This window comes from Palaemon carinicauda, chromosome 28 (assembly GCF_036898095.1).
Source record: "Palaemon carinicauda isolate YSFRI2023 chromosome 28, ASM3689809v2, whole genome shotgun sequence".
Classification (NCBI taxonomy): domain Eukaryota; kingdom Metazoa; phylum Arthropoda; class Malacostraca; order Decapoda; family Palaemonidae; genus Palaemon; species Palaemon carinicauda.
In genome coordinates this window covers 43,117,068-43,134,002 of record NC_090752.1, presented here as the reverse complement: position 1 = coordinate 43,134,002, position 16,935 = coordinate 43,117,068, and the positions used below count along the sequence as shown (strand labels likewise).

Sequence of the window (16,935 nt, the reverse complement as noted above, 5' to 3'; positions counted from 1 at the left end):
ATCTATTACATATGAATTATAAAAGCTTCAAAATAACAATAAGAGAAATAAGATAGACTAGTGTGCTCGAGTGTACCCACAGGCAAGAGAACTCTATCCCAAGACAGTGGAAGACTATGGTACAAAGGCTATGGCACTACACCTGACTAGAGAACAATGGTTTGATTTTGGAGTGTCCCTCTCCTAGAAGAGCCACTTGCCATAGCTAAAGAGTTTTCTACCATTGCCAAGAGGAAAGTAGCCACTAAAAATTACAATGCAGTAATTAACCTCTTGAGCAAAGAAGAATTGTATGATAATCTCAAGTGTTGTCAGGTGTATGAGAACAGAGGAGAATGTGGAAAAAATAGACCAGACTATTCGGTGTATGTAAGGGAAAGGAAAAATAAGCCGTGACCAGAGAGAGGGATCCAATGTAATACTGTCTAGCCAGTCATATTATGCCATAACTCTTCAGCAGTAGTATCCACTGTCAACATTTAACAAGCTTCGAAAAGGAAATAGTGTAAACCTCAGGAGAGTATAGAAATAATTTTTGTAGGAAAATTCAATTTTTGTGTATTTTGTAGAAATGTTCTATAATTAGTAATTATATACAGTACCTTAGTTCTCTTCAGGTAGAGTCTTCTGTTTATTTTGTTTCAATTACAGAATATTGTTTTAGGGATAGTTTGATAATCATAATTTTCTGTTGAATAATTGTGCTACTCTCACATTAAACACATATCTTGTACAAAGCTGTTCCTCATTTTGCTTTGCTTTCATACCACAGAACCCCAATTTTACCAACCTATTCAAATCAAGAAAGTAGCTCATCTGCACATGGTCAACATCCAACAAATAAAGTTTTGGAATAATAGCACAATGCTCTCTTTTTTTTTTTTTTTCCCATTATATGAGAGGTCAATTTAACTTTGGATTCATAGGTACAGAAGTTAAACCTTCTGTAGTTAAAAGCTTTTTACAGATAATCCCATAATGACTTTATGCTGCCTGGTGTTTTTTCTTTTTCAATATTAATCTTACCCGATGATCATGTAGCTGTCAACTCTGTTGCCCGACAGAAATCTACGGTCGGGATACGCCAGCGATCGCTATACAGGTGGGGGTGTACACAACAGCGCCATCTGTGAGTAGGTACTCAAGTACTTCTTGTCAACAAGAACTCAATTTTTCCTCTGTCGTGCCACCGGCAAGACCTACTAATACGCCGTCCCTAACTGGATTTGTTTTCACAACTTTTTGGTGAAGTACACTATTCCAGTTTTGAGCTTTCGCTATGCAGGGGTTTTATCTTCATTTCAAAACTTGAACTCGTTTTGGATAGATTTAATTATGGTGACGAAGAGAGTATGGACTCTCTTTCACTTTTAAATGGCCGACCCTTCCCTTAGACGGAAGTGTTGGTGTCGAAGAGAGTATAGACTCTCTTTCACTTTTAATGACCGACCCTTCCCTTAGACGGAAGTGTGTTTAGGTTTTTGGTAATTTTGCTTTACAAAGTTATAGATTTATTTTATATCTCTCCACCATTTATAGGCCTCTTCGATTAACTTTCCATTTATTATAAACTTATAAAAATTAATTTTTATGTTTGTTTATATGCGACCTTTCCTAATAGTAGGCGGTCCTTACTTGGAACCGAAGTTAATTAACATTGAGCCCGTCATATCGTATTTCCTGTTAAGAATTTATGCTTTTTTAATTTTAATGTTTTTGAAAGAATTTCTTTGATAGTCTCGTACTGTTTTCAAAGATGAACTAACGTTTAGTTTAGTCTCCGCAGTTGTTGACGTTCAGAACGTTCAACTTGCGCTCTATCGTTACGATAGAGAGAGAGTATTTCACGGTTTCACGTTGCAGTAAGAGTAAACCGATTCTAGCGTTTTGTTCATTCTTTCTTAGCTTAAATGGTTTTAATTCTAATAAAGGAACTTTTTATTTGGGAAACCTTTCAGTTTTTTTCCTTTAACAAATAATATGTTTTAACGATATATAATTGGGCTCTTCTCTCAGGTTCTAAGTCAAGAGAGAGAGAGAGAGAGATGGAGACGGAGGGAGAGAGAGGAGGATAAACTTTTCGTTCAAGCGGGTAACGTTGTTCTCGTTTTTTACTCTTCTCCCTAGTCGCTATAGGGGAAGAAGGTAAAACGTTTCTAGAGTTTTATTCTTGTTCCCAGGCTTTATGCGGTGAGAGATTTTAAACGTAGTTTATTTGATCTAGTGTTTAGTCTCTTTTCCAGCCACTGAATTCTTTATCTTTCATTATGTTTTTCTGTTACATTGTAAAACTGTTTTCGCAATTACTACCTTTTAATGAAGGATAGGATTGCCTGTTTCGGGTACAAATCACTTAAAGTTTCGAGTTCAGTGAAATAAGTGCAAACAGAAAATCAAAAGTGATAAAGTGATATGCGCAAAGTGTTACAGTGTTGCGTTCGAGGGTTCGTTTGTTCGTGCCAGTTGTTCACCTTGTCCGATACCTCTTACAAGCTCCCAAGCCCAGGGGAGAAGTAATGTCGAAGGACTTATGGGTTCCACAGGCTTGATATACGAACAGACTTTTCCCTCCGTGGTTTCGGGTGTATCTACACACGTTGCCGACGTGATCACCCCACCCACACAAAGACGAGAGAGCCCATTTATTCCTCGTCTGCGGAAGAGGTTTCTCGCAGAAACCATGGACCAAATCTTGCAGCTTTTAAGTGCAAGTCGGTCCCTTCCGCGCAAGTCCAACGGCCTAGGTGTAGCCACTGGGTCAGTTCGGACTCGCTCCAGTCATCCGACGACTGCACACCTCCCAAGAGAGGCAAGGTGGTACCGCAACAGGCAGTAACTCCGTCTGTTGCCGCACCAACTGTTTTAGACCCTCAGTCACAACGGACAGTAGCTCCGTTTGTTGTTGTCTTTCATTGACCCTAGTGGTCCATGCTGCAGACTATGCAGTCTCAGCTTGCGGCATTCATGCAGGAGTATCATGCTGAGAAGGTTAACACTGCACCTGTTAACCTACAACCCGCCGAGGTTGTGCGCTCAGCAGATACTGCGGCTGCCTGCTCCCACACTCCACCTGTGAGAGCTCCACCACCGATGCGCAGTCCACCCTGCCAGACGCATGTTCTTGCTGCTCCATCCGTTGACATGCGTGAGCTTCCGCATCAGCAGTGGGAAGGTGCTGTAGAGCTGCCGGGTTCCAGCACTATGCGGCTTTCTCCGCAACCCATGCAGCATGCTCCGCATACCATACAGCATGCTCCGCAACCCACCGCAGCCCCTCCCACGCTCCAGCACTCTGCTTTTGTTGTTGCCAGCTCCCACACTCCGACTGCGGAGAAGGTTGACGATGCACCCGTGGGCCTACACCTCCCACGGTTGTGCACTCGGCATGGCTTCCTGCTCTCACACTCTTGTTGTGAGAGCTCCTCCACCCATGCACAGTCAACCCTGCCAGATGTATGATGACTCCCACACACGGAGCACTCCGTTGCCGTGCGTGAGCTACCACAAGCTGCCGTGTTTTGACACGGTGTGTCAGCCTCCGCAACACACTGTGGTTACCGCCACTCGCCCGCAGCAAACTAGTCAGTCAGGAGTTGAGGCTTCCCCACACAACTTTGGTTGTTGCCATCTCACAGACTGTCAAACAGTTACATGACGTTGCCTTCTGGTCTGCTACTTATACACCAGTGCTGTATGTCCTCACGCTCCTGTTGTGGTTGACAGTTCAGTTTTTGACAGTTCACAGACTGTCAAGCAGTTTCATAACGTTGCCTTCTGGTCTGCTGCTTTTGCACCAGTGAAACCCTCACTGAGAGAACCTAGCTTTTCTCGGATATGGTTCCTGTAGATGAGAAAGTGCTGTTCTCCCTCCTTCTGATATTCCCTTGAGGACTCTGTCATTTGGAGAGGAGCCTTAAGCTGCTTAGCCTCCTATGGACTTTAATTTAAGCATAACATGCTTCCAGGGAGGGTAAATGGTTCCGCTTCAGTCGCTAACCCCGTCTGTTGCCACACCTGCTCCCATAGACCTTGGGCTTTGTTGCAAGACATGCAGTCCAAGCTTAGTCCTTGATAGAGGATTTTTTACGGAGAAGAACCTTCTTGCCAACGACCTTCCTACCGGTTGGTTGTACGCCCTGTTGACGCTGAGGTATCCTACTCACGTCCGCCAGTTGAGATGGTTCCTCCACCGGTGCGACCCAGTGTGGGTTGCCAGTCGCACGTTGACGTTAAGCTACTCTCGGAGGTGGTTGTGGACGTTCAGTGTTTCACTGGGAAGACGTTCAACAACCAGCAGGGTGACTTGTTGTGACGCAGTGCGGCAACCTCAGCAACCCGATAAGGGGTTGTCTGTACTACCCAGACAGTCTAGACAGTTTCAGGTTGTCGCTGTACTTCCTCGCATCCCCATGGTTGACAGTTCACAGACTGTGCAGCAGTACCATGATCTTGTGTCCGGCTCCGTCACGCATCCACCAGTGCGACCGGATTCAGCGAGTCAGACGTTGCCCACTCCGTTGCCGTTTCCTCATCAGTTTCGGATGAGGAACCCTCTGATGAGGACATGGCTGAACAAGAAGATCAATCCCCAGCCCTGCTATCCATCCAGAAGATGCTGAAGAAGGAATACGGCCCTGTCAGGCTGTGGATGAGTCTGGTTAGGACACTGTCATCCGTGGTTCAATTGGTGTCACTTGGAAGACTTCACCTCCGTCCTCTTCCGTTTCATCTAGCTCTTCACTGGAAAAGGATGAGACGCTAGAAGCGGTCTCGATCCCGGTTTCCGGAAGATAAGTCTGGTCTAACCTGAGGAAAGGACTTTATCAACCTTTTATAGGGTCTTCCCCTGACTGTTCAGACCCCCAACCACGTTCTCTTCTCAGACGCATCGGACGTAGGCTGGGGTGCGACATTAGGCGGTAGGGAATGCTCGGGATTATGGAACTCGAGTCAAAGGACAATGCATTTTAACTGCAAGAAGCTTCTGGCAGTACGTCTGACCTGGAAAAGCTTCAGGTCTCTCCTTCAAGACAAAGTAATGGAGGTCAACACGGACAACTCCCTGCTTTGATGTTCATCTCCTAGCAAGGAGGGACCTACTCTCTGACATGGTGCGAGTTCGCTAGTGACCTCCTCTCCTGTTCAACAGGTCTAGACTTTTCACTAGTTACAAATTTCTTCCAAGGCAACTTGAATGTCTTAGCAGTTTGTCTCAGTAGGAAGGGACAATAATTCCAACATATTGGACCCTCCACAGAGATGTATGCAAGAGACTTTGGGTCACCTGGGGCCAGCCAACCATAGATCTCTTCGCAACCTCGATGTCCAAGAGGCTCTCAATACTTTGCTCACCTATCCCGGACCCAGCAGTGGTTCTTTTAGATGCCTTTCTACTAGATTAGTCTCATCTAGATCTAGATGCATTCCCTCCGTTCTAGATTGTCAACAAGGTACTGCAGAAGTTCGCCTCTCACGATGGGACAAAGTTGACACTAGTTGCTTCCCTCTGGCCCGCGAGAGAATAACTTACCGAGGTACTTCGATGGCTAGTAGACGTTCCCAGAACTCTTCCCCTAAGGGTGGACCTGCTACCACGCGTAAGAAGGTACTCCAAGGCCTCCACGCTCTTCGTCTCACTGCCTTCAGAGTATCGAAAGACTCTCGAAAACTAGAGGTTTTTCGAAGGAGGCAACCAGAGCGATTGTTAGAGCAATGTGAACATCCACCCTTAGAGTCTACCAATCGAAGTGGGAAATCTTCCTAAACTGGTGCAAGTCAGTATCCGTATCCTCGACCAGTACCTCTGTAACTCATATAGCTGACTTCCTCTTATATCTGAGGAAAGAGCGATCTCTTTCAGCTCCCACTTTCAAGGGTTACAGAAGCATGTTGGTATCAGTCTTCCGTCACAGAGGCTTAGATCTTTCCAACAATAAAGATCTACAGGACCTCCTTAAGTCTTTTGAGACCACGAAGGAGCATCATTTGGTTACACCTGGTTGGAATTTAGACGTGGTTCTAAGATTCCTTATGTTAGACAGGTTCGAACCACTTCTTTCAGCCTCCCTGAAAGATCTCACCTTTAAGACTCTTTTCCTGGTATGCTTAACCACAGCTAAAAGAGTCAGTGAGATTCATGCCTTCAGCAAGAACATCGGATTTTCATCCGAAACGGCTACATGTTCTACATCTTGGTTTTTTAGCCAAACACGAGCTGCCTTCTCGGCCTTGACCAATATCGTTCGTTATTCCAAACTTATCGTATGGTTGGAAATGAACTAGAAAGAGTATTATGTCCTGTAAGAGCTCTTAAGTTCTATTTTAAAAACCTTTACGGGGCCCGTCTGAAGCTTTATGGTGTTCAGTTAAGAATTCATCTTTGCCTATGTCAGAGAATTCTTTATCCTATTATTTTCAGACTGTTAATACGAGAAGCTCATTCCCTTCTGAATGAGGAAGACCAAGCTTGGCTGAAGGTAAGGACACACGAAGTTAGAGCTGTCACAACTTCCGTGACCTTTTAATAAAATAGATCTCTGCAAAATATTTTCGACGCAACCTTTTGGAAAAGCTAATCAGTGTTCGCGTCTTTTATCTTAAGAATGTCCAGTCTCTTTACGAGAACTGCTACACTCTGGGACCATTCGTAGCAACGAGTGCAGTAGTGGGGGGGGGGCTCCACCACTACAATTCCCTAATTCCAGAACCTTTTTAATCTTTCTCTTGAAATATTTCTGGGTTGTCCGGAAGGCTAAGAAGCCTTCCGCATCCTGGTTGATTTGGCGGGTGATCAAATTCTTTCTTGAGAAGCGCCTGGATTAGAGGTTGTGATGAGGTCCTTTAGTATGGGTTGCAGCCCTTCATACTTCAGCACCTAGGAGTCGCTCAGCATCCTAAGAGGATCGCTAGGCTCAGTAAGGAAGACGTACTTAAAAAAAGCAGAGTAATGGTTCAAGTCGACTTCCTTACCAGGTACTTATTTATTTTATGTTTGTTATTTTTGAATAACGGCTAAAATAAGATACGGGATACTTAGCTTCTTTGTTAACATGTATGCTGGTCTCCACCCACCACCCTGGGTGTGAATCAGCTACATGATCATCGGGTAAGTTAATATTGAAAAATGTTATTTTCATTAGTAAAATAAATTTTTGAATATACTTACCCGATGATCATGAATTTAAGGACCCGCCCTTCCTCCCCATAGAGAACCAGTGGACCGAGGAGAAAATTGAGTTCTTGTTGACAAGAAGTACTTGAGTACCTACTCACAGATGGCGCTGTTGTGTACAGTACACCCCCACCTGTATAGCGATCGCTGGCGTATCCCGACCATAGATTTCTGTCGGGCAACAGAGTTGACAGCTACATGATCATCGGGTAAGTATATTCAAAAATTTATTTTACTAATGAAAATAACATTTTAGGAAAGATTTAGTAACTGATATATCTTTACATACTTTGTATAGCATATGATAATTTAAGGCCTTCAAATGTTTTAGGTACGATCGTCATATGGGCAAAGTGAGAGGGCTTGGTAGTCCAGTCAAATCTCCACAGCAGGAAAACTCTCCCCAGTCACAAGCGCAGCCACAGGTTCAGCCACCACCACCTCAGAGGCAGGCAACGCAAGAAGTTTCCTTGATAGACTTCCAAGATGAATCTCCATCAGCTCAATTAGCAAATCTGTGTAAGTTTAATATGCATTTTGTACAATTGTTATTTATATGGTATCTTGTCTGGGATGATAAAATTTTAATGTTTTAGGTTTTAATGAGTGTTTAATAAGAACTGTTTATTTTAATCAATAATGCCTTAGTCTTCCATACTTTCTAAATACTGAAGCAATAAGAACCTTCGGCACTGTTGCTATCATTTAAATCAAAAGACATTATAATTCTATGCCAAATGACCCCTTACCCTATTTAAGTATTTCAATACAGTATTATAATTCACCTTGTCTTTGTTGTGGAGTTCTGAAAAATCTAATAAAGATGAAATTTCTATTACCCTTATACACACCCACTCGCCAAATGTTTCAATTCATTGCCATGGAGTTGTGTAGTCATTGTGGGTACAGTATATCACCTACAATATACTTTGTGAAAAGCACTGTGGGGAGTGACAAAGTTCTTTCCACTATCCATTTTATTTTAGCATAAAATACTGTAGTTTACCAAGACCACTATTTCCTCGTAGGACTTAATCAAACTATTACCTCATACATCATCATCATAAATATCTTTACGTCTGCTCCTGTAAGTAGGGTGTGACTCATGGAATTTTGGAAATGCGTGAACATCCTTATTTCATGTTTCAAATAGTTTTTTTAAATAAAAAAAACAATTTGTTTCATGTTTAAAAACTCCTTTTTATATATTTGCTCAATTGTTTCCTGTCCCGTATGCAACCCTTTTCTGACCTGGGTACCTATTTATTTACTTTTTCTTCAAGAATTCCAGGGAAAAATATTTTAGTGTCCTATATACAGTATCACCACTGTTTTCTATAATTAACTTTGGAATAGATATCAGTTTTCATATATTCTCTTTGGTAATATAAATAAATGTTTGCTACAGATCTCTCTAGTTATATTAATTGTACAGTATTTCTTTATCTGCTCATTAATATATTTACAATCTCTGTTATGATTATGCCAAAAGATGCATAGAGTATCAGAGATAATGAATATGTGAAAAGTACAATTTTCCTTGAAAAATAAGTGGACGAGGATGGTATATATCATATTAGCCATGTCTTGCTCTTTTGTGCTCATTTGGTAAATGTAACATATATATTTCTGGATTTGAGGAAAAGGACTTGCCACTGTTTAGTAAATAACCCTCAGTGGCAAGAAAAATTACTGATAAAAGCGCATACTTTTGCATACTAAAATCTATTCTATCTATCTCCACAGAGAGAACTTTGAAACCCAATTTTTCTAAACATGAAATTTCCAGAGAAACATTTCTATTACGTTTTTATATGGATGGAGTTTTGTCATTCAAACATTAAAATATAGGGATCTTATAGCTTTGTAGCTTATAATCTGTACATTCACTTTTCAAAGAGACAAAAAAATAGTCACCTTTGAAAGGTACTTGTATACATTGATAAAATGATACATATGAAAAAATAAAAATGCCAAGGAAATTTCCAAAATACAAAATGATAGTAGGACTTTGAAGTAACCCCAAAATAAGGAGTCCAACATAGAAAAAGTTCTTCAATTCTCTTCCATCGTGTTTTCCTGTCAGGATTAGGTCTTTGTCTATCACCATTGTCCTCAATTTACTGTCTTGCCCCTTCATTTATTCATATACATATACAGACCTTTCGTCCTTTAAGATTGGAATGTCTTTAACAAAGGAATAGCCATTGTAATCTTTAACAAGGTAGATAACAGGTGGTGAGCTTGGGTGAGTAGCCTCAGCCTCTCTCTTGGCAAAGGCTCATCATTTGTCTTCAACCGCAACTAATATGGTTGTTTTTTTTGTGTCCTACCCAAGGCTGTTTGATAATATTTTCATACTTTCTAGTTGATATTGGCTTTGTGATGATTATTAAAAAAAGCAGGCATTCGAGTGAAGGATGACATGACATAAGTTTTTGGGGGGTAAACCAGCGATAGATCTTACTCTGCACACTATGGCATGGTTGTTTGCAATTATCTTCATATTCTTTGTGTAGAACAAGGCTTCCCGTTAAAGGCAGTCATATTCTTTGTAGGGCAGTAATGCCAAGTCTTCTCCAGCATCATTCTTGGCAATGCCCATGACAATACTTTACTCCCCTCATTGAGTTTGCCCTTCCTTTAAGCTTTTGGATATATGCCCCTCACTTGGTCTGTGGGAGTGTGCTTTAGGAGCAGGGATAACTTGGATCTATATTGGAGAGCTTTTCCCGGGTTAGTAGTGTGTGAGGTGATCGCTGCACTACAACACGTTCTGGAACCTATTCCTTTCAGATCACTGACAATGAGTGACCTAAGGAAAGCTTGGCCTTCTTTATGTCTTGCAGGTAGGCTTCAATGTCATTTTGAGGGAGTAGGTAGCTAAGGCTACTTTGTCCCCAATGCTAGTGATCCTTGTGGTGATCCGCACATTGCAGCCTAAGCCAAAAGGGAGTTAAGAAGGCTTCTGCTACTGTGGAAGGGGAAGTGCGAGAGCTGAAAGAGCATAAAAAGGCTCGGACAGTAAACCTGCGAGTATGATCGCCCTGGTACAGGTCCATTAGCTCAAAGGTCACACATTTTTCCTGCGACAGTGTCGCAGTGTTTTGGTTCCTGTTGGTGCAACCCCTTTCGTAAGCTTTGTCATCGAAGGTTGTTCAGATGACTTCTCTGATTGCAGAACCTTATTCAAACGTTGGCAAGAGGTAGAAGTGAGTGTCACTCATCTTTCTCTTCCAGCTCTTCCTCTTCAGAGTCTGACCCCATCTTCCAAGACGGACAAGGAAAAGTCCAGGAAGACCAGTTGTAGTTGCTAGAATAGGGCTCTTGATATCACTCCTCTTTTGATCTGAGAAATATTTCTTCCTGTCAGTCCAAGATCTCCCACCATGCACATTAGGATAGCAAGGTTTTACATGAAAACTTCATGTGGACGCAGCCATATTACTCTTGTCGAGGAGTCGTCAACAAGTGGCAGAGATGTGCTCTGCAGAACTCCCTGATCTACTTCAAGGGCTATTGCTTTTCAATGGCTCTGGCTCTTTGAGGGCATATGCAGACACACATTCAGGTACAGCCATTCATGCCAGATGAGTGGGGAAGAAGTTTGCCTTAACCATCTGTTGACCCCTGTTAGGACCACCTTAAAATTCCACTCAGAAGGGACTATTTTGAATGTCTTCCAAACAAAAGGATCCTATACAGCCCTTTAAAGGCCTCCAGCCTGACCAATTCAGTAAGGGAATTTCCCCCCTCTACAACTGCTGCAAGTCTGGGGAGTCCTGGCATACCATTGGGCAACCTAGCAAAGAACAGGACCGAACCATAGGTAGCGAGTGTCCTGTTGGGACAGGTACTTACTACTTATTTTGGACTGTGGGCCTGCTCCTGTCTTTGAGATCTTTAGCGATTGTAACTGTCCTCCAATATCACCGAAAGGTTTAGTATTGTTGCAGAGGCAAAAGGAGATATAAGAGAGGATTACATTCTGAGATGTCAGAGACATATCTGGAATTTTCCATTAGACTCTTAACTGGTGGAGAAGTCAAGTGGAGACTGGTCATTAACTAGTCTCCACTGAACCAGTATGTACTGTAGTCAGGTTCAGGAGGGAACAGTACGAGTTCCATCAGAGGAGAAGATTTCAGGCTTTCAGTAGATCTGAAGAATGAGCACTTAGAGTACCCGTTTATTATTTCTCTCGGAAATTCCTCTGCTGCTTCATCACTGGAATGGATTATCAGTTCAAGACTCAGTGTTTTAACTGTATACTGCTTTTAAGTGTTCAATCAGTTGTTTATGCTGACTGCAGCTTGGACCTCTCTGGTACGGGATACTACTATTGATATATCCCGAGAGTGGTTGAGCCTATCCTCCTCAGAGAGGCATTTGCTACAGGACAGAGATAACCTTCTTGCCTTTTGTCATGATCTGGAGTTCGTGATAAATTGGAAGAAGTCAAATCTCACACCCAAGCAGGGATGGAAGTATCGAAGCATGTTGATAGACATGGTAGCATCAAGAGCCTTTCCATCAGACTGTCACATCAGCAAGCTCAGAGAGAGAGAGAGAGAGAGTGACCATTCCATTAGCAAGTCTTCTAGGTACCCTTCTTCGTTAGAGAAGCTCTTTCCTCGGGAGTCACTGGTTTCTCCAATAAAGTTCCTTTAGTGGTGTTTGAGGATCACTGGTAGGCCTCAAGAGATTCCCCATTCCCCATTCTATCTTTTTCTAGTTAGGAAAAGATGTATTAGCTGATCTTTCCTGGTGGCTCGTCAAAAGAAATCTCAACTGTTGACTCCCCACCACCAGATGTGCAACAGTCCTCAGATGTATCGTGGGAGGGATGGGGCATAGAACTGGTCTTGTCAAGTGGTTGGTTAGCAGAAGTGCATCTGCATCATCACTTTGGTGGTATATGCATTCCAAGAATGATTGAGAAAGCACTTGGCAGTCTCGATAAACAACAACAACATTGACACAGTAGCTTACATTAACAAGCAAGGATGCACGGTTTCCCCACCTCATAGCAAGTTGTCAAAGCTAAAGCACATTTGGTCGGCGAATCACGCTGAAGAGCTGTCAACCAGGTACATCAACAGAAGCCTATACCTTTTCCCCTTTTCAGTCTATTTTGACAGCTGACCAACTGATTGTATTGCATGCCAGGTCAGAGATGAACCCGGTTGCTCGTAGATGGCCACAAGCTGAGTGGTATCCTGATCTATTAGCATCCTTAGGTCAGATTGGAGACTTAATCATTGACCTTTATCAAGAAGAGCCTCACAGCCACAGTTGTGGAAGAATACTCCTCGGCTTTGATCTAAAATCTCTCCTCCTCCTGAAATTTGTCTTTGCATTGTGAAAAGCTTTGAGCAGTGTTGCCCACCTCGGGACCCAAGGGCCCTAGAGTGGGATGTTTTCCATGTTCTCAGGTCTCTTACATGTGGCCCGTATGAGCCTTTGAGAAGATTATCAGATAAGAGTTCTGGTGGAGAAAGTTTGTGAATTGCAGACTCTCGTTTATCTAAGTATGTTAGAAGAAGTCTCTTAGTTTTGGACCCAAATTCATAGCCAATTACTCATCCCGTCAACACATGATCCAAGTTCAAGACCTCCATCATCTCGAATCATGAAGAGTTTGGTTATAATCAAAAGGATATGCTTTTGTATCCCATAAGAGGTCTGTGGTGCTACTTGAAGATGTCTTAACATCTCAGGCTTAAGTATCAGCGACTGCTCCTTAGCGCTGGCAAAACCAAGGTGGGGTCTGGAACAGTCTCTTTCTGGCTTCATGAGACTGTCAAGAGCATAGGCTTCAATCTTTGAGGCGGTCAAGGTACCAGCTTGAACTAGCACTCATGATGTCTGGTAGTGATCCAATTTTTTACTCCATCTTCTAGTCAGACATGTGATGAAGTAGCCTGGAAGCTCCTAACATATTTCACAGCCTTCTTTTCTATGGAGTATACCTACAAGCCCCTCAAAACTTCTTTTTTTTCTTGGCCTTGTGTAGCCAGCTAAGCTCCCATACAGGACAGGAAGCATCTTGTCTCTTGTAATGTGCTTGATATAAGTCTGTATGAAAGGTAAAATAGCTTACTCTTCTGCTTTTTTTTTCTTCCCCTCCCTTGGGGATGATTTATTCATTCAGTTATGCGCTTGATCTGATATTGATGCTGGAAATACATATTTCTAAGAACCATTCTTATAGACTAGATCTGTTAGTAGTAGTTCTTACTCACCTTCCCTTGTGAGGGTGAAGGTGAGGATGGCGTCTCCCATCTGAGGGACAGAGTCCTTCACTGACTAGTACTAGGTACTTTATATAACCAAGTTCTAGCCAAGCCTTATCAGCCTAGTCATTCCTATGATATGATGATAGAAGGTTGCTGGAGACATCTTCCTCATTCTTGTTTGGGACCAGGGAGATTTGCATTGCCAGGGGAGAAAAAAGGCAACCACTTCAGTTCTAGGGGTACTTCTTACTTGCAAATAAATGATTCTCCTCATTTTAAAGAACAAAAGGTTTTTATACATGTTGGAACAAATAACAAATTTTGAAAGAGATTTTTATTCTTCCTATCCATACAAACCTGAGGCCTCTTAAATTAAACTTCCCACCCCAACCATCTTTCCAAGTCCTGAGCCAAAGGTCAAAAGTGAAGTCTTTGACAGGAGAGTGGTCAGGGCTACGCGCCCACACTCACCACCTGCCGTTAACTACCTTGTCAATGATTTCATCAGCCGTTTCAGCTCCACTGAAGACCTTTATTTTAAAGGATTCAGGTTTCTATAGCTAGAAAAAATACAAATCCCTTTTAAATAATTTTATACTTACTGTTTTATGACTAACTTATCCTCATCCCTTCTCATTTCATGTCCTAATGATCTCAGTATTTGAGTTTTCTACCTTTTTTAACAGCTTTTGGACAGCTTTTGGACACCACATCTTTTCCTGTAATTGCTTGTCCATATTACTTCTTACCCTACTCCATGGGTCTTAGCATTATAGTATAAGGTAACGCTTTATCAACATATCCTACATTTTCTTTGCCAGTACCCATTTCTACTGCATAGAGTAATGCAAGCCTTGCGTACACATCATAAATATTTGTTCTCTCTATTAATTGGACATTTTTATTTACCATTTTCATATACACTGTACCTCTAGTTGTGAGGTGCATTCACTCAAATCTTTATTTTTGGATGTGTCTTCTTGCTCTTATTTTCACCTTCTTGCCCACTGTTATCCTTACATTAAGGGGTTGGTTGCCTGATGCACCCTCTCCAATGCCTTCTATCAAAGGCATCCTCTTCCATCAAACCTCTTCTCTCCATAGCATCCTTCGCTTTATCTTGCCATCTAATTATCTGCCTCCCTCTTAATCTTCTTTTCACCTTCCAATTAAAATGAACCCTTTCGGCCAACAATCCGAGGGATTAAAATCAGAACTGTGATCTAAACTAACAAAGTAGAGTGTTGTGTAATGGCCTTGTATATATAATCTAATACAGTACTGTTTATTCTTTTGACCTGTTACAGCCGTGGGAAATTCGCCCAAAGCCAAGAAAAATGAAGATGCCGATTTTGATATGTTTGCGCAATCTCGCACAGCTACCTATGAAAACTCTAAAACCAGGTCAGGACAATTTTATATACAGTATGTTTACACTCTCTCTCTCTCTCTCTCTCTCTCTCTCTCTCTCTCTCTCTCTCTCTCTCTCTCTCTCTCTCTCTCTCTCCTCTCTCTCTCTCTCTCTCTCTCTCTCTCTCTCTTTTTTTTTTTTTAGTATTACTGTGACTTTAACTTGAACCATATTCTTATTAATTTGTGATAATTTAATATTGTAGTAAATATATGTTAATAATTTGTTCTCTATTTTCATTTAATGGTAAAGATTATAAGATGTTTATCATAACTTGATCCAATTTTATACATTTTTCAAAGTGGAAGTACTTACCAAGATAACAGTGAAGTGGATGTGACTTCGTCTTCCTTGGCTCGCACAGCACAACTAAGGCATAATCCGGTTCGTATATGTTTTGTTTAGCCTTTCAGTGATGGTTTCATTTGTTGGAGTGGAGCATTTTACTGCTAGTTTTATTAACACTATGAAAAGTATAATTTTGCATTCATTGTTTATAGTCATGCTGAACACCAAATATGTTTTGAGTTTGCAGGGGATACACTTTTCTCGTTTATAATTAGTGATTTATCTTAGTTTTGTCGTTTATTTCATAGGAATTAACTTTTAGGATAAGTTGGGGTATAGTACTTGAAAATAAATGTCATGTCTTTTATTTACAAATACCACAAGGTTAACAAGATCACAACTCTTAAGCTCTACTGCTGTAAGTGTATAGTAGTGTACACTATAGTATTACAGTTTATGAAATTTTGTACTGTACAGCACAGTATACGGAAAAACAGATCCCATAATAATAATGACAAAATAATGATACTGATAAGATACAATACATGTACATAGAAGTATCTTAGAAGACAGGGCAACTACATCATAGCTTAGTACAGTATACATTACTGTTTTCTAATTCTGACATGGAAAATAAAATTGTGGCGATAGTATTGTCGAAGGTGGATCTAATATAGATTATATGCAGAGAAAATTTAATATAAAGTAAACTATAAATCATTTATTGGTCAGTTTTATAGCAAGAGTTACTTGTATATGAATGAGTCTGCTTTACAGTACTGTACAGTATTAGGTGTAACGCTACTGTGTATCAGTAGTATTTCCTTAATGCAGCAAGTAAGGAAATGCTTCCCTCATTTTTTTTTTTCAATGACAGTGTAGGAAGAGTGGGTAGTAGAGTAATAGTCATCATCTCTACCATAGTTCATTAGTTTCACAAACCAGTTGCTTAAATTGTCCACATTGTTCATCATTAAATGTTCCAGCCAAAATTTTCTGAAGGAAGAAGACATACTTTCAATAGGCAAAAGCTGAATGAATCATGAGTTCCTACTATCATCCAGATTCTTTTTTCATTTTTTTGTCTTGCTGTTCCATCGTTATTTCCTCAATTTGTCCAGCTATGTCCTCATCAACTTTCATGCATTTTTGTTTCACTTTCTTTTACATTAGCCTTTTTGCTATGATATTTGTGCATTTAATATCACTCCCTAATTACTGCTTTCTGTGCTTGAATCATATGTTCAATTGTTCTGATTTAGTCATTAGTGTTGATTAACTTAACGGCGGTAGCGTCAAGAGTATGAGATCAATAGTATCTATTTAGTCGAGATCACCTGTTGATTTTCCAGTTGGATTAGCTTTTATTAACAGTGCTGGATTCTGCTGTTAAAGCAAGCTATCTGTTTTGCGGTGTTGTAGCATTTAGCATCCACTTGATAGTTTCACCAACTGTAGTCCTTGTTATCTTCTGGTTTTTCTAGGTTTAAGTCTGAGAAGTAAGCAAACTTCTCTTATTGCTCTTGATAATTTTGTTGACCTTGTTGTTGTGAACTTTTTTAGTTATTCGTGATTTTTGTGTGTACTGTTTTCTATGTTAGGTATGGAGCAAGCTTTGTCATTATTGACCTTTTTTTTTTTTTTTTTTTTTTTTTTTTTTTTTTTTTTTTTTTTTTTTTTTTTTTTTTTTTTTTTTTGTTAACAATATATCATGGTAAAAGTTTTGTTTTGCATGTTTCTTCACAGATAAAAATTTTGCTTTTTGGGATAATCCACTACATATGAAAATTTTTTCCATTAATGTTTAATCATTATGTGAATTTTAT

At 40.8% G+C, this 16,935-nt stretch overlaps 1 protein-coding gene across 4 annotated transcripts in view; it reads left to right on the top strand.

Annotated features, from left to right (window-relative positions):
- The window catches only part of LOC137621530 (TOM1-like protein 2), an 89,642-nt gene that overhangs the window by 37,438 nt on the left and 35,269 nt on the right, over window positions 1-16,935 (top strand). For all 4 annotated transcript variants that reach the window (XM_068351890.1, XM_068351893.1, XM_068351891.1 and 1 more), the window contains exons 8-10: window positions 7,503-7,690; window positions 14,718-14,814; window positions 15,124-15,205. In XM_068351890.1, the coding sequence (XP_068207991.1) occupies window positions 7,503-7,690; window positions 14,718-14,814; window positions 15,124-15,205 (367 nt within the window). The remainder of the gene's footprint in view (window positions 1-7,502; window positions 7,691-14,717; window positions 14,815-15,123; window positions 15,206-16,935) is intronic.